A 24,604-nucleotide genomic window follows, 5' to 3' on the forward strand; every position below is an offset into this window, starting at 1 on the left:
AGTATTATCAATAAGATCCTTTGTAAAGAGTTGAAGAAATACATCTGTAGGAAAATCAATATTGTCTGGTATATTGGGGCCGACTGGTTCATTAAATTTTTTTTATATGGAATGCCATTTTGGGAGTCTCTAGTCCAAATTGTATTTGAAAGAAAATATTTCCTTCTACATATATCCAACGGAGTATCATCATCGTCACTCTCATCTGCTTCAATTTGATTTGTCTCGTAAGACGTCCTCAAGTTGGTTTTCCACTGAAACGGTGTCTTCAAAGATAATCGGCAAAGACTCTATATCAAAAATACTGTGATTCATATTTGTAGTTAAATCTATTTCCTCATCGTCATCGGAGCTGTCATAAATATTTGAATCTACATCAGATGGAATGTCTTCAATAAGTGGAACGTCCTCTTGAGACATACGTTCCAAATCGGCATAGGAATGTTTATTTTTGTCTGGAACAAAAAAAGCATGCATTTGCCTTGTGTCCCAACACCATAATTACAAGGTGTAAAATGTACTAAATTCGTCAATGAACATTACCAAACAAATAAAAGTTACCTATACAATATATTTTTAGAAAAACTTACCGGCCATTTTATTAAAAATCGTAAAAAACTCATAAATATTACACCACCATCAACCACGTGCTAAGCCACTGTAAACATACCGCTATAAAAATATTACCAACCGCCAGCGAAACAAAATTTGATGTGGGAGACGTTGGAGGAGATCTCGACAATCCACGTATTGACTGTGTCTAAGCGCAAGAAACACCAAGCTACAGCATAAAAATTGTTTAAAATGTATCTTAACGCTTAGTTCACCAGTACACAAAGGGTTAATGATCCTGGAGCTCGGAATCCAAGATCCAGCAGGGGAGGACAATCAGATTTAGACAACAGGGCCTCTCAGGTCGTCATCAAGGTAAATCCCTGTCAAACAAATAAGAATTACTATAGCCGTGAAAATTGGAACATGGAACGTAAGAAGTTTATACCAATCTGGCAAAGTAGATAACTCATTAAAACTCATTGATGAAGATGTTATTGATGTAATGGTTGAACTCTAATATATAAGATTTCCACAATACCCAGACAATGGCTGCCATCGACGTTTGTGGCAATGCCCAAAAAGTCAAGTGCAATATCCTGCTCAGATCACAGAACAATAGCTTTAATGAGTCACATGACCAACGATTGCCCTCTTTTATTTGTACGTGATACTTCTGACATATCTTAAATATTATGTTACTGGCAACTGTCGTTACGAAAATATTTCCCGAATACACAGCGTCCGATTGACTCATTTTTAACTTTTTGTCGGAGCATAAGTCCTTAGAAGATTGTTTTTTAGTTTGCCGGATTATATTACGATAAGTTTCTCAAATAGCGGAATTGTCGAAAAAAAGTTATCAAAGTAAAGGCAAATGGTTTTCTCAAATTTAGGATGACACTTTCTCCCAATGTGTTACTAGTATTACTCGCTTTTGCCCTCGTAGAGCTCGAAATTTATTTAAAAAAACCGGCTAACATATCGACTAAATCATCATATTTAATTTTCGCGCATTCCTTGTTGATGTGGTATGCATTTTTACCAGAGATACTAGATACTCAAGAGATCAAGTAAAGTGCGTAACGCTCAATTTCGCGTAACTCGTTCAAAAATAAACTTTAAACTTGTATGGTAACTATTGCTACCACTACCACTTAAAGGGTTAAAGTTCTTTCGCCTATCGGAGGCTGCAAATCATTATGTAAATTCTAGCTTTATTCACAGCTACTCTGAATAATTGAGTAAAGCTCATATTACACCACTTCATTAAATTTCTACGCCAACAAATTCTTCTACCAATACTGTGCTTGCACTGTACAAACACCATTTTTTGTGGATCTTACGGCAGCATTTGCTGTTTAAAGAAATTGTCAGAAGTTGTCAATTTTGAGATAACTAGCTGTCGTCAATTATTCCGCCACCTGGAATGTCACCTGCACGAGTTAAATTATTATAATTTGGATATTTAGTTTAAAATCTCATAATTGGATACCTATATTTGGTTGTTTTATAATATGCTTTACTTTTGGAATAAACTCTTTAATAATGTAATTGACAATAAAAATGGCTTATTATTAAATAATACAATAAATAGTACAACGGGTCTACTGCGGGCAGTGATCTAGACATTGAGATTTAAGAATGTTAACACTTACTAATCTCATAACATAATTATATTATATTATTATATATTATATTATATATTATATTTCAATTTTGTGTTTATTTATTCTTTTTTTTTTATTTATAAATTTAATGATAACTCCTAGGTGGCACAGGTAAAAGCTTCAACTTACCGAACTTGAAAAAACTCAGTGGTTGATGCCATTAAGAAATAATATTGACTAAAAATAGTGAAGTTTTATTTTTTCACCTAATGATGATTATTAAATTAGTTTCAAGGAATTATGAAATTCGGGCAACACTGTAATGAGTGCTACCTACACATAGAGTAGCTCAGCTATTTGTTGCTAACTGAGAAGAAGAGAAAATCTGTCATCACAGTAACGTCAATGCATTTTTTGACTTTTGACATTTAATGCATGACAGTTTAATTAGGATTCCGATAGGTTGTTGGTGTAAATTTTTTTGTATTAGTTTTAATGTAATAATTATAAAAACGTGAATAAAAAAATTTCGCGATTATCTCCTATAGCAGTACTTGTAAGTAAATTAACTATTATTATCGTACATTAGTAATAACCATTGTTGATAGATCCTGTAGATCAGAATGATGGCGGAAGCAGATGCAACGGTCGAAGCTACCAGGAGATTAAATGTAAAGAAACAAACCTTGGATGATGCGTATGCGGCACCAGCAAATTTTTTAGAAATCGATGTCGTTAATCCTGTTACTACAATTGGAGTGGGAAAAAAAAGATTCACAGATTATGAAGTTAAAATGAGAGTAAGTATACTCCCCTTTTTGATAAGGTTTCAGTAATAAACCATTAAATACTGAACTAAGATTGACTAATTTTAAATATAAATGGTTTAAGTGGAAATATCATAAGTAACAGAACAATAAAATCTATGGATAATTGAAAGAAAACCCTCATATATAAAATTTCTTGTAATTAATGCACTTCATTGCTTGAATGATGTTTTTTCATTTCCAAACTCCTTGAAAAGATTGAAATTGAAGAGTTTTGCCCACAAAATAAATATTTTTTGTTAGTATAAAAAAACAACAACCACACATCATTCTCTTTGCCTTTGCCCCTAGGTGGAGAGCTTCCCTAATTACATTTCAATAATAATAAGTTTCTATCTTGGGTCATACCAATATCAATCCTCTTTACTTACACATCCTGCCCAGGTCTTCTTTGTCTTCATTTCCTACTTATTCCACGAACTTGCAAATAAGGAATTCTCTGTACTGGGTGATTAACATCTGTACATTGGACACATTTGAACAATCTTAACCCATGCTTTCTCAATTTGGCATCAATTAGTGCCACTTCTAGTATACCCATTCTTAATTGTATTATTTTTTGTCATTTTACTCATCCATCTACATATTCTCACTTCTGCTACATGCTTATATATATATATATATATATATATATATATATATATATATATATATATATATATATATATATATATATATATATATATATATATATATATATATATATATATATATATATATATATATATATATATATATATATATATATATATATATATATATATATATATATATATATATATATATATATATATATATATATATATATATATATATATATATATATATATATATATATATATATATATATATATATATATATATATATATATATATATATATATATATATATATATATATATATATATATATATATATATATATATATATATATATATATATATATATATATATATATATATATATATATATATATATATATATATATATATATATATATATATATATATATATATATATATATATATATATATATATATATATATATATATATATATATATATATATATATATATATATATATATATATATATATATATATATATATATATATATATATATATATATATATATATATATATATATATATATATATATATATATATATATATATATATATATATATATATATATATATATATATATATATATATATATATATATATATATATATATATATATATATATATATATATATATATATATATATATATATATATATATATATATATATATATATATATATATATATCTACGGCATTAAGTGAACTCCGCCCATGTTAAAATTCAGGTTCAATTGAGCTCCGTGGTCAAGTGGATACCGATATACGGAGCTCACTTGACAATTCCGTAATATTGGTTCAGTCGATTCATCAGCATGTAGAGTTTAATAATTTATCAAAATTTTTTGGAGCCCGTAATTACCCCTGTATCATAAATGTATATCGCTTAGTTTACGTGTATATATTATAGGGGTCGTTCAGATCTTCTTCATTGTATATTTGAACCATACGTTTATCGGTTTAACTAAGCTCTGAGAGTTTGGCAACTGTGCGATTATACCGTATATTTTCAACATATACCCTGAACGGTTTATATGGGCTCCTTATTTTTATCTACTGTTTGTAGACAGTGGAATGTCATACGCATAACACTGTGTAACAGAGGATATCATATTACCTGGTATAACTACGTACTAAAATGTAACTGGTTCTTTAAAAAACAGGTATGAAGATACAAAAGGATTTGGGCTTATTATTGAATGGAATGTTCGCTTGCATAGAAAATTTTATTTTTTCTGTATTTTTAAAGATGTTGTTTTTTCATTTAATATAATTTTATTAGTTCAATGCCGGACTTGATGTTTTTTTTAATTACAGAAATTTCGTAATATATTTTGTTTACGTGAGTGTCTTTGTACATTTTATGTAAGCATCTGATTAATAAAAACTACTTTTATTTTATTCAATCTTCTGCGATATATTGTATAAAACTTTTTTAATATTTTAGTTCTGGTCTTATTTGTGTACTACATGTGATATCTCGATAGAAGGTTATCTCAAAATAAATATGGTTAAGTGCTACAATAGATATTTTTGTGTTAAAATGGGTAGTAGTGTGCACAAAAAGAAAGAATGGTTAATTTGTCTAACAAGGTATATTTGGCAGCAGAAGCATATAGTACAAGCGTCTATGTTTTAAGGGCGGAAGGACGTGCGCCTCATTTTTAGCTGACAAGCTTGCGAAGAATATTATTTCTGGTCCTCAATTTACCTTTTAGTTTTAAACAATAATCTATGACTGACCCGGTGTGATACAAACTATTTTCAAGGAATTTATAGGAAGTCTACAGTTCAATGATTTTATGACAAGATTGGATGTTCAGTTTTGTGAAAACGTCTATGTTGAGGAAATTGAAGGAGCACCCACGAGTTTTTCAGGGGTTTTGACTGAAAATTTATTCATAGTTTATTTTTATTGTGCAATAATAGGTGTCTCGTCTATATAATAGAAGTCCTAGTATCTACCGGTATGGATCGTTTGTTTGTGTAAATGTTATACAGTGTAGGTGCCTTTATGCTACCCCAAGCGAGACCGTTCTTCATCTGCTACTCTTACCAGTGAGTGATACAAAAAATATTCTCTTATGTTGGCATACGCAGACAATGTAAGTGAGCTTGTTATCTAAGGGGATATCATATAGTTTTTGGAGAAATATTCTGTAATTTAAGGTGTCTTAAATTGGTTGAAAAATACCACCCCTGATACCGGATATTTTTCGTACCCGTCTTTTGTTTTTGCCAAGTTTAAGCAAGGTAACAACTTTGGCTTGTCTCTAAATTTTGGCTATCTCCATAATTTGAATACAGTTGTTCATCATGAGGATAAGCCATTGTAGAGTGTTTTTGGTCCAGGTTTCGTAATAAGCTTTGTGCTCAGATCCTCAATGTCGGTAGTTGTATTATTTTTCATTAAATATGTAGATGGTGGATCCAAGCTCAACATCGTTAAAATGTTCTCTCGGCTGACTGGTTTTGTCCTTTCTTACTTTAAGTTATTCTTTGCTTCTTTTGCGACAGAAATAGCATGTCTATATCTATGATCTGGTTTTCAGCTATCAGCTATATACCAAATACCCTAGGTTAGACCCTATATGTGTTTCCTGCACTAGAGATAAGTTACATTCGTGTTTAGCTCATATGTCTGATAAGTTTAAGTAAAGTAAAGTTTCTTGATCTCTAGATATACCCTTAACAGTTATAGACATATGTTATTAGAATAGTTGGTTCTAAAAAGGACCAATTTGACAAAATCATATTAAAGGGGTGACTGAAGAATTAGCCGATTAATTAATTATTCATTACCCGGGGTATGCCCGATTGCGGTGATCTTATTAGTACTTCAATCTTCCTTAACGCGCGTTCTTTGAATCCCATAAGTAATGCATAATCTTTTACTTTTTATTAAATATTTAAATTTTACATGCCGTGTATTACTTTTTGACGATATTTCGAATCAGATTTGTATAGTAATAATTTTAGGTATTAAAGTGCCTCTTTGTGAAAAATAAATAAGTTTGTGATATCGGTCGCAACTCATATCTAGATAATAACAAAATAAACAGTTAAAATAAGTGTAAACAATTTCAACTACATATATCGGTGCCACTGTTCAGGTGATGGGTTTATCAGAGATTATCAAAGATTACATTTTAATTCAATGTTCTATTTACGTATTTTCAATATTAAAAAAGTAGGAAAAGACATGTTTATGCTTTTATTTTTTTAAATCTATTCTATTTTCTTTTTAGAGTTCCGTCTTCTTTGAACGACCTGTGTTCTTTTTTTAATTGGGCACTTGTCCAAAGCTATGACAAATACTCTTTCCTCTACTATTCTACATTAATATGACTGATTCATTATTTTCTCTAAACACTCTGTCCTCTGCTATTCTACATTAATATGACTGATTTATTTTATCTTTCTTGCAGCAATTTTAATGTTTATCCTGTGTATCTTTTTCTTCTTTTTCTTCTATTTATATAGACATGACTGTCATTTTTCAATGTGCCTCCAGTAAGTTGCCGTTCCATCGTTTTCGTGATCTTCCTACTGATCGTCTTCCTACGGGTTGACCGTCTCTTGCCATCTTTACTACTCTATTTGTTGTCATTCGGCTTATATGATCGTTCCATTCTACTCTTCTATTTCTTAACCAGTTCTTGATCTTCTCCATCTTGCATCTACGTCGTATATCTGTACTTCTAGCTCTGTCCCATAGTGGCTTACCATCAATTTTTCTAAGTGTTTTCATCTCTGCTGTTTCTAATATCCTTTTTGTCCTCTCTGTGTCAGGTCTTGTTTCTGCCGCGTATGTCATTGGTCTGATGACTGTTTTGTAAATTCTGCCTTTCGTTTCTTTCCCGATAGTTTTATTGCTTCATATTGTTTCATTTAGTCAGCCTGCGGCTCTGTTTGCTCTATTCACTGGATCTTCCACTTCAGTTTCGAGCTTTCCGTAGCTAGATAATGTGATGGCTAGATATTTAAACTCCATCACTTGTTCTATTATCTGACCTTTCAGCTCCAATTAACATCTTAGTAAATTTGCTGTTGTAACCATGAATTTTGTCTCTTTTGGGGAAATTAACATGTTAAATTTTCTGGCAGTTATATGAAATTGGTGCAGCACACGTTGTAAATCATCTTCATTTTGAAAGAGTAGTATTGCGTCGTTTGCACAGCAATTTTAATTTGTTTTTCTTCCATTTGGTATCTTTTTTTAGTTCTTACTTTTTTATTATTTCATCCATAATCAGGTTGAACAATAGAGGACTCAGGAAATATCCCTGCCTTATCCCATTGTCAGCTTTATTAGGGTCGGTTGGTTCTTCTTCTACTTTTACTTTTATTGTGTTATTTTGGTATATATTTTCGGTCGTTTTGATTTTTCCTAGAGGTATCTCTCTTGCGTACAATAAGTGGATAACGTTTTTTAATTTGTGTTTCTTCTGCATATCATTATTTCTTCTGTGTATTAAAAGTTAAATTTTGCTTATTATTAAGATTCCCTTAACGTGTTTATTAATTGTCTTGTTTCTGCAGTACGAATATATGTGTATCATGATAGATTGTAATGCATATTTCATTTGCGTTTGCCAATTACTTTTTCACTTCCTCAGCGATAGGTCTTTTTTTCCTCATCAATAACCTTATCTTATCCTCGCTCGATACAGGTATTCTAAGATATTTATATTTCACTATATGCTCTATCATTTGGTTTTTATCTCAAATTTGCACCTATGACGAAATTTATAATACATATCTAATATCTGGTGCTTTCATATGAAACTGGAATAAAACACTTGGTAGATAATATTTATTTGTTTTGAGTACACTTTTTTTAGAACCTAGTACATAAAGGAATAAATATTTGTCTGTTTAGTGTTTTCCAAGTCTGTAAAACATAAACAGGCTTAAATATTAGATTATACATTTATTAAGAATATTCAATATCGAAATTGAAGATTTTGTATCACAAAATATGAATAGGTTTTTACATTTTGTTTGACGTTTTAATCTTCTAATCGGAGTTCATTTTTCAAAAAACTATAAAATTGTGAGAACAAATTGCTATATAAAAGTACGAGGCAATATTCTCATGCTGTGAGCTTTGCTGCTCTGTTACTTGTATAACGCTTAAGCTATTTTAATTTTTTGTCAATATTTTTGAGGTGTTTCCTTAAATGACCATGTTTAAGGTTAGGACGTTTGATTAAATGAAATTGATATTAATTTAATAGTTTCCATTTTATTAGTACTGATGGTATATAACTAGCATCTGTTGGTACTATATATCAATTTTAACATGTGGAAGTGAGAGCACTCTCTTGTTAGTATTTTCAGTGTAAATTATGTGGCAGCCGTAGCTCAGTGGCTGTGTTACTGGTTTAACAAGCTGGAGGGCCCGGGTTTGAATCCTGGCACCAACAAAATTTTCAATTTCTAATTTAACTGCGCTGCCACCGTGCTTCGGAGGGTACGTAAAGCCGTCGGTCCCGGCTACGAAAGTAGTCGTTAAGTCATGTTAGGGGCGCTTGGGCGACCTGAAAACCCTAACACTAGACCTTGGCCAGAAGGTTACACGAACTTACTTACTTACTAGTGTAAATTATGACGAAACCAGAAATAACCCATAATATTCCCCCCGTGTGATCTTAGTATTTCCATTGATTGAATAATATAGGGTCTCCAATATTTCAGTCAATGGTATGTCAGAGTGGTTTTTATTAATTTTTATATATATTTGCAATATGAAGAAGAAAGTTCAGTATAGGCAGTTAAACAGCTAACCTGTCAATTTAAAAGTAAGAGCAAGTACCAACTTGCTAAAAAGCATACCCATACACAAAAGGGATGATAAAATGTAGTGCACAAACTATAGCGGTATAAGCTATATATTAATTATTAGGATATACAGATTTTTTTCTGATAAACCTATAACGATTGAGTGAATAGGTGAACTATCAAATAGGAGACTATTAGTGTGGAATTAGAAAAAACTTAATAGAGACCTGGACAAAGAAATGAGAGATCAAGTACTAAAAGCAAATAGACTGGCAGGATGCCTTAATAACACTATATGGCTAAACAGACACATTAACACTGAGATGATATCAATTTATAAAGCCAGTGTAAGACAAATAATGACATATGCTTCAGAAACAAGACCCGGCACAGCCACAACGCAAAGAATAATGGAAACGGCAGAGATGAGAGTACTGAGAACAATTATAGGAAATGCGCTGAGAAATCAAAAGAGAAGTGAAGACATTAGAAGAAAATGTAACGTAAAGTGTATAAATGAATTTACACAAAATAGAAAAAAAGAATGGAATAATTACATAAGCAGAATGGAGGAGACCCGTGACGTCAAAATTGGAAGAGATAAGTCACGAATCGGCAGAAGAAGTATCGGATGATCGCGCAAAAAATGAAGTGATAACCTTCCATAGAGGTATTATTCCACCAATGAACAAGTAAAATTGCTTATAAAGAGAAATAATAACAAGAAAAAAAAGTAACATCTCTCAGATAAATAAGCGGAACAACAGAAACTGAGTATAAACGTGAAATTCCAGAATTAACATTAAATAAATTACCGCAAATCGTACGAACTGAAATAAGTGTTATTTTCTGCTCATATATATAATAAGAACTATATTTAAACCAAGTGACAGAAAAAAAATTATATATACATTTACTTCTAAATGATTAAGGTCTATAAAATTATTATTAAAGTTAAAGCTTATACAAGCGACAAAGTTTTTAAAACAATTAGACCGAACATAATATCATAACTGTAACACATAATATATACGGAAACAATAAAGAAATAGATATGTTTAGTGGTTATGAAACCGCTTGTCGTCTGCCATGAATTTTATTACAGAATCAAGTTACCAATACCATAAGACACCAAAATATTTTGTCTGAGTAATGACTTACTACGATAAAAAGAAATAGAATACTTTTATAATACACAACGTTATAACGTTGTGTAAACGCATGTTAATAACAATTGGTAATAAAGACATAAAGATACCCACTAGAAAGTTTAAAATTTCAAAACTACAGTAAAATAAAGTTCAAGTATATTATTTTCATTATTTGTTCAATACTGATGCCATCAATTTTTATTTTACATCTAGTTGGTTCTTTGCTGACTACTATTGTTTTAGTTTTCTGAGATGAAATTGTCATAATAAATTCATAATGCCAGGTATTTTATTTCCATTACCTATGTGGTTATTCCATTCTTTTTTTCTATTTTGTTTCCATTCATTTATACACTATACGTTACATTTTCTTTTCGATTTCTCAGAGTATTTCCTGTAATTCTTCTCAGTACTCTCATCTCTGCCGCGTCCATTATTCTTTGCGTTGTGGCTGTGTCGGGTCTTGTTTCTGCTAATGCCATCAATTTCTATTTTACATCTGTGGTCCTGTGCTGACTACTATGGTTTTAGTTTTCTGAGATGAGATTGTCATATTAAATTCTTTTGCTCTTATGTTAAATTTGTGGACCAATCTTTGCAGACTATCTTCATCTTGGGCTATTAATATTGCGTCATCTGCGTAACGGAGTATTTTAATTTCTTTGTTTCCCATTCTGTATCCTCTTCGTTTGTTAACGCTTTTGATGATTTGATCCATGATCAAATTGAAGAGCATGGGGCTCAATCTCAACGAATCCCCTTGTCTTATTCTGCTGCCTATTTCTATAGGTTCTGTAAGTTGTCCCTCTATTCTGACTTCAATTTTGTTGTTTTGGTCGATGTTTTCGATAGTTTTTATAATATTTAGGAGAGCTTCTCTATTATACAGAAGATGGATTACATCTTTCAGTCTTACTCTGTCAAACGCTTTCTTTAGGTCAATCAGACACAGAAATGCTAGTCTATTATACTTCAGTGATTTCTCAGTAATTTGCTTTATAACAAATTTTGCATCTGTACACGATCTACCACTTAAAAAACCCGGTTGTTCATCTGCTAAACTTATATTGTGATTAATTAGCACTTGTAAAATTTTAGTTGTAAGTTTTAGCGTAGTATTTAACAAGTTTATACTTCTGTAGTTTTTTGTCTGTTTTTATCTCCTTTTTTATATAGTAGAGTTAGTTCGCTCCTTCTCCATTCTTCCGGCATTTTATTGTGTTTTATAATTTTATTAATTAATATTGTTAATTGTTCTGTCATTGCTGCTCCACAATATTTCAGTATTCGTTTGGTATCTCGTCTTGACCTGCTGCTTTTCTGTTCCTCAGGTTTTCAAGTATTTTCCAAACTTCCTGTACATTTATATTAAGTTCTTTATATGTTGTAATTTCTGATATTTCCGGTTCTAGCGTCGTTTGTTCTTCTCCTGTATATAGCTTTTTTAGGTAGTCAATCCACGTATCATTTTTTATGTATTTTAGTTCTATTAGTTACTTTACCTCCGTTCTTTGACGTCTGATGAAGCGCTATATTTCCTTTTGCAGACGAGAAAAATTATGTTCCATTTCTTTCGAAAAACGTTCCCAGTGACCATTTTTTATTTTTCTTATAAGTGCATGTGTTACGTTTCTAATTGTCTTTTAATTATGTTATGCCTCTTGTGTTTTGGTTGACATGTATTTCAGGTAAGCTTTTTTGTTTTCTTTACATTTTTCCTTCACTTTACTTATATTTCTTTTACCGAGAACTTTCTTGGCCGAGGCTAAGATATTAGACTTAAGTATTGTTCAGCTTTCTTCGACTCCATCACTTTCTGTGATATATGTATTTCTGTTTTTCTCGGTTCTTCTTTTCTGGAATAGGGATCTTGTCGAGTCATCCTGTAAGCTTTCGACTTTTATCTTTGTGGTGTATTTCGGTGTTTTGTTATCACATATATGTGTTTTCATTCGGCACAATACCAATTTGTGATCGCTTCCTATTTCTGCTGATGTTAGTGCTATCTATTCAACAGAATATAGTCTATAATAGATCTTTGTCCTCTACTGTTTTCAAAAATGTATTTGTATTGTTCTTTGTGAGGGAAAAATGTATTATTATTACGTATCTGGTTTTTGCTGCAGAGGTCCGTTAGAAGGTTTCCGTTTTCATTTCTGATATTTTCGTTATATCGCTGTTTTATCGCTGGAACTAAATCATTGCCAACACGGGCGTTAAAATCACCCATAATGATTATATATTTATCATTTGGGGTCTCGTTTATTACAGTCTGAAGGTGTTCCTAGAAGTTTTCCCTTGTGGTGGTATCTTTGTTGTTCTCTGGAAGTGAATTGCTACCACATGCAGAGGTTTAACATCCAGTATAATTTTTACACTTACTATTTTTATATTTGGTGTAAAAAATTTTTGTGTACTAACAGAGCGACTCCTTCTTTGGCTCTGGTTTCTTTGGCAACACCACTGTAAATCATGAGATGGTCATCTATAATAATTTGACCCTTTTCCTTTTTTCTTTGTATCTTTTAACGCACACATGTCTATATTTTTTTTTCTACAAGCTCTTTTGTAATTTTCTGCTCTCTTGTAGAGACTTTACGTTCAAAGCACCGATGCGAAGTGTATTTCTCGTTTACCACAAATTTGTTGTCCTCTTTCTCCCGTTAGTCGTTGTAATGAAATCATTCCTGTCCCGAGGCATAATTCTGTTTCTATGAGCTGTATGGTTTTAAAGTCTATCAGTAGGGTGCGAAACTGGTTGTAGACCCCCTCCTCCTTTATTTGGGCTTGGAACCGGCAACAGTTCTGTCGAGCTACTCAATCTACCCAAAAAAACTGCAGGCGGATTTGAGATATGTTACTTAAGGATGTACTTAATCTCTATTAATTCTTTGATCTGTTTTTTATTCTCTTTCAGATCTGTTTTATATTAGGTAAATTCTTATTTCATTCCTTAGGTAAATTCTTATTTCAAACCCTCCGGCGCACTTTCAGGTCTACATGTTATATAAGTATTTTAGTTTTTTTTTTTTTTCATTTTACTTTTACCCCTTTTTGTACTTACTTTACTTTCCGTGTCCGGAACACCAACAGCTTTAAATTTTGTATTTCCAATGGTTGGCTACATAAATGGCCCTGTCATTCGCTAAAAATAAATCTTCTTCTGTGTAGGTCTCTCTCATCTCTGTGTATGCTAGTAGATTTTTTGTGGTAACAAACTTTATAATCATACCGAAGGGGCTTCTAATTTCAGAAACTGTTACACGATTACTCTATTTGATATATGTACATGTAGGTACTAAATGTTTTAGTGCCAATGCATTTTAATAAAAAATACTAATTAATAAAAACGGAGATTTTCGCTTTTCCAAGTTTATAATACACACTTTCTTATGTTTGAAAATATATAAAAGTAATATAAATTACCGCCTTGCTTATTAAAACTAAAAAGTAAAATAAAGGTATATGGCGGTTAACAATTTATATTTAACTACATAAATTAGCCAAATAGTCCTTAAATTCCTCCATGATTAAATTGATAGATATTTAAATAAATTTCAAGTTCCAGAAGGTATCTGCTGTAAAATTTGAAAATCTACTACTAATACAATTATTGGCAACATCGCAGGAGTTTAGAAGTATATGCAATATCGTAAATACGGATCCCAAAAATGGTTTATACTTTTGTGGAGTCCACTTAATCCTACGTGTTGGTCGGAGTCTACATAAAGCGCTACTTAGATAATAAAATACACGGTGTATATTCTACTGGAGTTAGTATAATACCGTTTTAGAACGGAGCTTACATTAACCGCTAGATGTATATATATATATATATATATATATATATATATATATATATATATATATATATATATATATATATATATATATATATATATATATATATATATATATATATATATATATATATATATATATATATATATATATATATATATATATATATATATATATATATATATATATATATATATATATATATATATATATATATATATATATATATATATATATATATATATATATATATATATATATATATATATATATATATATATATATATATATATATATATATATATATATATATATATATATATATATATATATATATATATATATATATATATATATATATATATATATATATATATATATATATATATATATATATATATATATATATATTGGATATATATATAATTGGAACTAGGTATAGTTTGCAATTTAACAAAAGCACAAGGTATATGATATCATATACCTTGTGCTGAGTGTGACTCATGTTACATCGGTCAGACAGGGAGATCACTGAGAGGGCGTCTTACGACACACCGCAGTGATATTAATTTATCTAAGCATACTTGTGCTCTTGCCCAACATGCTATCAACACTAAGCACGAAGTAAACTTTAATGAAGTTAAAATTCTTGGCACTGAACACAATCTCGTTAAAAGACAGTTTTTAGAAATGTGTTCAATATTAAAACATCCTAATACCCTTAATAAGAGAACCGACATTAGTAATTTGAGTCAAATTTATCATGCATTAATTTTACAGAATTAGGCTTGATATGTTGTTTACTTAAATTTTGTCCCACATTGGGGTTTTGTTATTACATTTTCATATAATAAATTTAAATAAAAATAAAATAAATTATTCCTTCCTTAACTAAGATTTATCAACTTACATTTTATTATATTTGTCAATATCACTTTTACATAATTAAGTAATTGTTCTTTTTGATGAACTTGTTTGATAAAATTTAAACTGAAATTGATTCATAGAATCTTTTTCATTACGGTCCTAAATGTTTGAACCTTTGGACTGTGGAAGTTGTATTAATCTTCACCTGTTAGCTGGCTAACTAGTGACGTCATAATATTATAATATATGATATTTTGGACTGACTTCGCATGCTTTGTTCTTTGTTGACAGATCAATCACTGTTGGGATAAATGGTGATCTTAACCACCTTTTCCTTTCATTGTTTGGTTTTTTAACGACAAGCTGTCAACCAAATTTATCACATTTTTTGAATATACCGCCTTATTATATAGAGGTTGGTAGGTTGCCTTGCTGTTTATGTCAATTTGACCTCAAGGCCACTTCTCTTCACGTTGTTTGCGTGGGTGTTAGACCTGTAAATTCATTTATCGGCGATACTCAGTAAGCTAAAGACTGGTAACTTCATTTTATCTTATTACTATTAATCTTAAATAACTTATAATGTTACCTAAAGTTAAAATTAAAATCTAATTTATTAAATAAATTTGTTGGAAGTGCATTCGTATGATCTTTTTAGTTCTTTACAATTTAAAATAAACCTTAATGTTTTTTACTTAAGTTTTTATAATAACTTTTTTATACATGTATGTTTATCACATGTTCTTTTGCTGTGATAATTTTGTTAAATTGCAAACTATACCTAGTTCCAATTAATTATTTTATACAATGTTAACTCTGAATGTCCAGTTTCGTAAGTTTTTTCATATTTTTAACATCATTGACTGCTACATGTCTTTGTAAGGTAACACACTTTTGTTGTAACTTCTCTATGGATGTTTGGTTTCATATTGTTCTTTTTAGATGAACTGATGATGCTTTCTGAGCAGAAAGCGAAACGTCTTCAATAAATAGATGAAGTAGCCACCTTCTTTGTCTTTTATTTCTCCACTTTGACTGAAAAACCCACCACTCTTCGAGTGTACCTTAGTTTATATATATATATATATATATATATATATATATATATATATATATCTATATCTATATATATATATATATATATCTATATCTATATATCTATATATATATATCTATATCTATATCTTCGAGTGTACCTTAGTTCACAGATATCCTCACAATTGCCTATAACGAATCCAATGAATTCTATATTAGAGATTCTTTCACATTTAGTAACTTCATTAACAATGTTAAAGTTCCGAATAATTATATACTGATTAGTTTAGACGTTGTGTAACTGTTTACAAACTTACCACTAGATGCTATTCTTAACAGCATCAAAAATAACTGGAACAGCATCTCTCCGCATACCAAGATCAGTTTAGATGATTTCATAAGAGTTTTAACATTTATATTTGACTCTAACATCTTTTTATTCAATGGTAATTTCTTTAAACAAATCTTTGGCACTCCAATGGGCAGCAAAATATCCCCCATACTATGTAACTTTGTTTTGGATGAACTTATAACAACGTGTAAAGAAAGGATACCTTTTCACATACCTTTTATTAAACGATATGTTGATGATTTGATTTTATCGGTCCCTGAAAACAAAGTAACTGATGTGTTAAACACCTTTAACGCCCAATGTGAACACCTAAAGTTTACGGTTGAGAGAGAGGCTGATAATGTGATTCCTTTTTTAGACATGCTAATCCATCGTGGCAATGATGGCATGCTAAGGACGGAGTGGTATCGTAAACCTTGTTTTAGTAACCGTTTTATAAACTTTCATTCTCAACATCCATCCAAGATGAAAACAAATTTGGTTTTGGCCCTGAAAACTAGGGTTATCAACTTGTCACACATCGAGTTCAGAGACAAGGGATTAAAAAAGCTGAGATCTATATTACAAGAGAACTCCTATCCTATAGGGCTGTTAAATAAACTCATTTTCGGTTCTCCGTTTCCTTCGCATTTTTCTGACAACCAAAAATTTCATAACAATGAGGTCCGACAATTGACATTGACACAGAACACATCAGTGATACCATCCAAAATAACTTATGGTTATTTGGTAATAATGAACATCTTCAAAAATGTTAGTGATTTAAAAATTACAACCAAAAATGTGAAAACGATATCGAAGTTGTACACAAAAACAAAAGATCCTTTCACAATACAGGAGTCATCGAATATTGTTTATTCTATACCGTGTAATAATTGCAACAAAATATATATAGGAGAATCATCTCGTAATTTTCACAGTAGGGTGATCTCACATCGTAGCGATATAAAAACCAAAAAAATAAATGCATGTGCATTGACAGAACATGCATTAACGTTGAAACATGAATTTAATTTCGAGGATTCCTGTATTTTGGCAAAGGAAAAGAACCATTCAAAACGTGTTTTCTTGGAAATGTGTTCCATAAAATCAAGTACATCTTGCATCAATAAAAAGTCAGACAGATAAACTGAGCAACATTTATTGTTACTTACTGGAAAAACATCCAAAATAAAATTAATATCTACCTGTACCCGTACCATCGAGCAAAAAGACAAAAGAGGGAATGTAAAGGTAGTGGGGGCAAAAATATTGTTAGACAGGAAGTGCCATCATGAGAGGCCAAATTAAACAAGGAAAGAGAGTCTTTCCTTGTTTAAGAAATCAAATTTAGTTGGGTTATGTTATTATTTGTCCCAACTGTCACATGAAATCTTATTTATATTGAAGTTTTTTAACAATTGTTTCACATTTTAGACTGTTATCGTTAATATTTAATTAAAATTTTCTCGTCTAAGACACATTCTAAACACTATTTTATAGCTACTGTTAATAAGTGTCGGAAAATTTAAATTTGGCGCATTCGCATTTCCGGATATGTCCGCCATCAGAGGCCACTTTTTTGGTCTCCTTTTCATAACGATTAGATTCCCTCTTTTGTCTTTTTGCTCGATGACCCGTACCCACACAAATTACAGTTATATGCATAACATGTTGCATACCATTAAGACAGGTTTAAAAATTAAAATCACCTAAGATGGGCCTCTAGTATTTCTTAAAAAGAAACATGATATTAAATACACCTAATTACTTTTTAATCATAGGATTTTTTCTTTTTGTTCTCTATGTGCCAGAGTTAAAACACACTAGTAAAAGATGACAACAAAATTTTTACTACTTGTACCTAAATTTTAAAGAATTTTAAATGTATTTTGTCCACTATTTTATATTTTATGTGTGTTGTTATTAATGTTGAGTGTCTATGCTTTTGTAAATAATCTCAACGACTAGTAAGTTGCACTGAAGATTTGTGATATTTTATAAATATTTACACTTTTTTCTTATTATCTTATTATCTTATTCTTATTATATCTTATTACAGTGTCTTGAAAAAGGAACAAAACGTTTCTGAAAGCTAGACAAAAAGTCATAAGAGTGTTTCATTAACATCCCGGCCAATTTTCTGACTGCAACCCTAATAAACTGTGTTGTTTGTTTATATGGACAGTCACTAATATCCAGAATTTCTTATATATATATATATATATATATATATATATATATATATAAATATATATATATATATATATATATATATATATATATATATATATATATATATATATATATATATATATATATATATATATATTGGATTTTTACATTGGAACCACTTATTTCCTTCCAGTTCATCAATTCTACTCCAATTCTACTGCATGCATCTCCATCTATTTGCCCATTACTTGGTAATACTGGTCCTAGGTGCATAAACCTATTACATTTCACAATTATTTTACCATCTAAAGTTATCAGTTGAGCTGTAGTTACTTCATCTTTAAATTGACATTCCTAATACTCAGTTTTTGTGTACAGTACACTCTTGATACTCTGATATTTTGCAATCCGACATGCTTGGTAGTCTGATGCACCTCCCGTTAAGGTCGCTGCCATGTCTGCTTGTACTGAGACCTATTGTGACATGGATCTCATTCTTACCAGATGCTTTATTTTGTGTGTTTTCCGTGAGCAGTTCGGTTCGATAGGGATTTTAAATACAGTAATACATAGTACTAAACTTTTATTTAATTCATTTAGAAAGTTCAGTTCAATGGCGAACACAACTACAAAACGAAAGCACAAGACGCTGACTTTAAAAGATATATGGGATATTATCAAGAGGTGCAAGTGTGGTGAAACTCCAACTGCGATATCTAGATTCTATGATATTGGATGAGCCAAAGTATATGACATTATGAAAAACAAAGACAAAATCGAAAAATTTATGAAATCTGTAGAGAAAGATTCTAAGGGCAGAAAAACCCTTAAAATGAGTGAATTTCCTGATGAAGAAGCTCTGCACATCTGGTTTAAGCAATAACGAAGCAGACAAGCTCCTATTTCAAGTGACATTTTAAAAAATAAAGCTGAGTTTTTTTTATCAGGAATTAACAAAGAAAACCAATTTTCATGCTAGTCAAGGTTGGTTCAAAAACTTTAAAATAAAAACAGTATGGAATACGATTTTTGCAGACGAGTTGAGAGAAGTTGAGTGCAGATAAGTCTGAGATATCTGAATTTATTCAGAATTTGAGTAAAAAGATCACTAAACTAGACCTAATTCCTGAACAACTTTATAATGCTGATAAAACCAGTCTAAATTGGCTGCAACTTCCAATAAAGATATTTGCCACTTCAGATGAACAAAAAGTTTTTGGTAGAAAACTTCAGAAAGAAAGTTTCACTCTCATGATAAGTGCGAATGCATCATTATCCCACAAATTGAAATTATGTCCAAAAAACCTTCATGGGTAAGTGCCTTCAAAAATGTTAAAATTGAGAAGCTATCAATTACATACATGTCGCAAAGCCGTACCTGGGTGACAAATTTTTCTGGATTGGTACAAGAACAGCTTTGTCCCACAAGTTAAAGATGAGGTAAGAAAAAAGAAACTGCCAGTGAAAGCCCTCCTCTTGTTAGACAATGCTCCAGGACATCCAGATAAGGACGAATTAAAAATCGAAACTGCTGATGGAAATATACACCTATATAAAATTGGTGTAACAAACAGCATCTTTAAAGCTTTTCGTCTTGGATGACTATCAGATAAACCAAGACCTCTAATAAGTCGCATTTAATGATTCAGCAATAGTTATCTCATGTTTAAAACATCGTAGAGCTTTAATGGATTCTAATTTGTGCATTAGAGCTGATCTTACTCCTTTACAGCGTTAGAAAGTGAAGACTGTTTATCAGGGGTTAGAATGGTGAAAAACACAGGGCGAGAATGACTTGAAGATCAAGTATTTTAATGCCAAAATCATTGTCAGTGAGGAACCTCAACAAACAGAAGTGATAACGAACAAACGATATAACTTAAACAGCCTTATCAACGAAAGCACAAGAAACCTATACCAGCACAGATTAGACGAAAAGTTGCTACATAATATAGAAGACCAGTCAGTAGAACAAATTTACGAAAACATAACGAGTAGCATCAAAGAAGCAGCAGAGGAGGCCATTGGACTAAAAACTAATTCCGCTAGTAAAAAACTTTGGTGGAATCAAGAAATTGAAGAACTAGTACTTCGGAAGAAAAAAGCATACCACAAATGGCTAAATACAAAACAGGAGTTGGATAGAGAAGAATACAAAGATATTAAAAAAAGAACACGACAACTAGTAAACACAGCTAAACGAGAAATGTGGGACAAAAAATGCAAAGAGATAGACACATATATGGGAGGTAGAAAATGCTCAGAGACGTGGAAATTCCTGACAAAAGTTAAATCAAATGAAAAAAGAGAAACAAACATACAATTAATAACAACAGAGAACTGGATCCGACATTACGAAAATCTATTAACAGAAAACAGAGAGGAATATAGAGAAATGTCTCCAACTGAAATACACATACAGGGAGAAAAGATAAACATCGATGAGAGGACTGTCATAAAAACGATACAACTACTAAAAAATGGTCGAGCTGCAGGTCCGGAGGGAATTTCAGCAGAACTAATCAAATGCGGCACTAACAAACTGTTTGAATGATTAACCTGGTGTATAAACCAATATCTAAACGGTACACCAGTCCCGCATGAGTGGAAAGTATCCTTCATATCATCTATACATAAGAAGGGAAGTAAACTGGACTGCTCAAACTATCGAGGTATATCAGTAACCAGTACCTTAAGTCGCCTATATGGAAGGATACTTCGAGACATTATCGAACAAGAATATAAGGAACAAGAAGAAGAGGAACAATCTGGCTTTAGAGCGGGAAGGAGCTGCACCGATAATGTGTTTGTTTTGAAACAAATAATAGAAAAAAGATCAAGTACCAATCAAGAAACCCACCTTATGTTTATAGACCTTCAGAAGGCCTATGATACTGTACCCGCTAAAAAGCTATGGAAAGTTTTGCAGGAAACAAACATTAACCACACAGTAATTAACGCCCTTAAACAGCTGTATGAAGGATCAACGTCGGGAATAAAAATTGGAAATAGACTTTCAAAAAAATTTCCTGTAAACAAGGGACTCCGGCAGGGGTGTTGCATATCCCCCACATTGTTTAAAATCTACGTGGCGAAAGCACTGTATCAGTGGAAAAGAAAGTGCAGAGGAATGGGCATTGACCTGGGAGAAACTTGCCTATATACCCTACAGTTTGCAGACGATCAAGTCCTTATAGCCAACGATAAAGAAGACCTGACATATATGGCCAGAAAACTACAGGAAGAATACAAGAAGTGGGGTTTAGAACTCAATACACAAAAAACAAAATATCTCCCAATAGGCGCAGAACTATCCAACATTCAGATGGACACAACCGAAATTGCATTCTGCACTGAATATACCTACCTAGGAATTGATTTCGACACCACAGGCACAGACAATAGGGAAATTAGAAAACGAATAACCCAGGCCCGTAGAACAATTGGATGCCTTAACGGAGTTCTTTGGAGCTCAGAAATTGGTAAAAGACGAAAATACAATATATATGAATCTCTCATAAAAACCAGCTTAACCTATGGTACAGAGACATGGAGACTAACAGAAAGCAATAAAAGAAAACTCGAAGCAACAGAAATGGATGTATTTAGACGATCACTTCGAATATCTAGAGCAGACAGAATTAGAAACGATGAAATAAGAAATCGGATGGGGGTAGATGGATCACTGGCAACAGACATAGAAAGGAAACAACTTATATGGTATGGCCATGTTCAAAGAATGCCAGAAACAAGACTACCAAAAATCGCCATGAAATGGATACCACCAAATCGTAAGAAACGAGGAAGACCAAAAAGAACATGGAAGGAGGGAATAACAAAGGCAATGAGCTCCCGAGACTTGACCGAAGAACAATGGAATGATAGAAATTCGTGGAAATTAGGCATCGGACAACGACGCAAGACGTTTTGAAACCGATATATATATATATTGATACGATTAGGGTTTATAGAAAATAATTTATAAGTTATATACTACATAATATTAGATATAAAAAAGTATTTGATTATTTTAAATAAGTTATATACTAGAGAAATTTATAAAAATATATTTATGTGAGGGCATTTTTAATAAATTAGCATATAATAATTGTAAAAAGTTGTATTTTAGTAGTTATGATTTTGTAAATAGATTTAAGTGAGCCATGTGCCTAGGCAACCAACTATACATACTCCAAGTGTCAAATTAAGAATCATAATACGAATATAAGTGGGGTTATTATAATAATATATTGTTTGAAATGTGTATTTTATTAAATTAGAGTGTTAGTTACTAATTTAATTATATATTCTGATCTGAAAAGCCTAAATGTAAACAAAATTATTAATAGAAAAGAATGGAATTCTCTGGATCTCCGGAGATGGCCATGTTTGCGAAATGGTTTGTTCCAGAAAATTCAGACAAGTATTAAATAGAACTGAATAGAACATGATATCTTACGAGATGGTTCTAGAAATCCAAAAAACATATAAATACCCGTGATTTGGATTCAAGATGGCAGTTTTTAAGTTTTTTAGTCAGAAGTCAAGCAGTTTATTATGAAAGTTAGTTAGAGTCAGTGAATCAAGTACAAATAGTCCAATAGTTTAATATAGTGAGTTAAATGAAGATTAAAAATTATGCATATAATTTAATGCACATTTATAATTATACACAAATAATTATCGAAGATAAAAAAAGGTATATTGGAAGAAATTAAATTATATTATGGTTGGAGATTAGTATAAATCAACTTATAATAATTGGATATTGGTATATTGAAAAGAAGAATAAATATAAATGCTGTTTGCTGGTTTGGTTGGTGGTGTATAAATGCTGGTGAAGAAAACTATATCTTAAATTGGTAGAAGCTGATAATTGCAAAAAGGAAATTTCACAAAAACAAGGATAACCGAAGTACGAAGACTTTCAGTGGTGATTAGAATATATATAGTGGAAAACAGTTCATTTAGGCATTCAGTGAAAGAAAGGTACAAAATTTTGTTAATATAATTTAGTTAGTGTCATAACAATTTCAATTTTGAAGATAGTTTGTTTAAATTTTAGATTGTCTATAGAATTTAATTAGTTTTATAAGAATATCAGTTTAAAGATAGTTTATTTTAAATTTACATTGACTAGGTTAGATATATATGTGTGTTTCATAATAGTTATAATAAAGATAATTTAAAAAAGTACTTACAAGCTAATTCTTTGAGAACCGCGATAAAAACCCTATATATTATATTATTAAAAATACTCATTGCTCATCATTCAAACAAAAAACACATCATAACAATATATATATATATATATATATATATATATATATATATATATATATATATATATATATATATATATATATATATATATATATATCATTGTCAGTAAATCTAAAAATTTAAAAAACGATCCTTGAGCTTATATTTTCAGAATGTTGGCGACAGACATGCTGTGAGTCTCTCTAGTTATGGTGTTATTATTATTATTATTGAAACACTTACATCTCGAATCTCGGATGCTGAATTGGGATTGAGTGACTTTAATGTATATAGACATGACAGGGACACTCAGACTAGATGAAAGACTCGTGGTGGTGGTGTTCTTATTGCTGTTCATAAGCACCTTCATTCAATAATGGTTAGGCCTATCGACTCCTCTGTGGAACATGTTTTTACACAGGTAATGTGTGGCACAAAAAATTTAGTCATTGGTGCTGTATACTTTTCTCCATGGTCATCTGGGTCAGTATATGAGGAACATTCCACCTGTATGTTGGCCTTAGTGGATAGATTCAGTGATTGTGAATTCTGTGTTTGTGGTGACTACAACCTATTTGGGGCATCC

General features: G+C 30.9%; 1 protein-coding gene across 1 annotated transcript in view; it reads left to right on the forward strand.

The window, feature by feature from the left end:
* The first annotated feature begins 2,580 nt into the window (after positions 1-2,580).
* The window catches only part of Snx3 (sorting nexin 3), a 47,577-nt gene continuing 25,553 nt past the window's right edge, over positions 2,581-24,604 (forward strand). Inside the window, exons 1-2 of the mRNA XM_072535077.1 lie at positions 2,581-2,718; positions 2,771-2,962. Of these exons, the coding sequence (XP_072391178.1) occupies positions 2,786-2,962 (177 nt within the window). The 5' untranslated portion in view covers positions 2,581-2,718; positions 2,771-2,785. The remainder of the gene's footprint in view (positions 2,719-2,770; positions 2,963-24,604) is intronic.

The sequence above is a fragment of the Diabrotica undecimpunctata genome, chromosome 6, assembly GCF_040954645.1.
Source record: "Diabrotica undecimpunctata isolate CICGRU chromosome 6, icDiaUnde3, whole genome shotgun sequence".
NCBI lineage: Eukaryota > Metazoa > Arthropoda > Insecta > Coleoptera > Chrysomelidae > Diabrotica > Diabrotica undecimpunctata.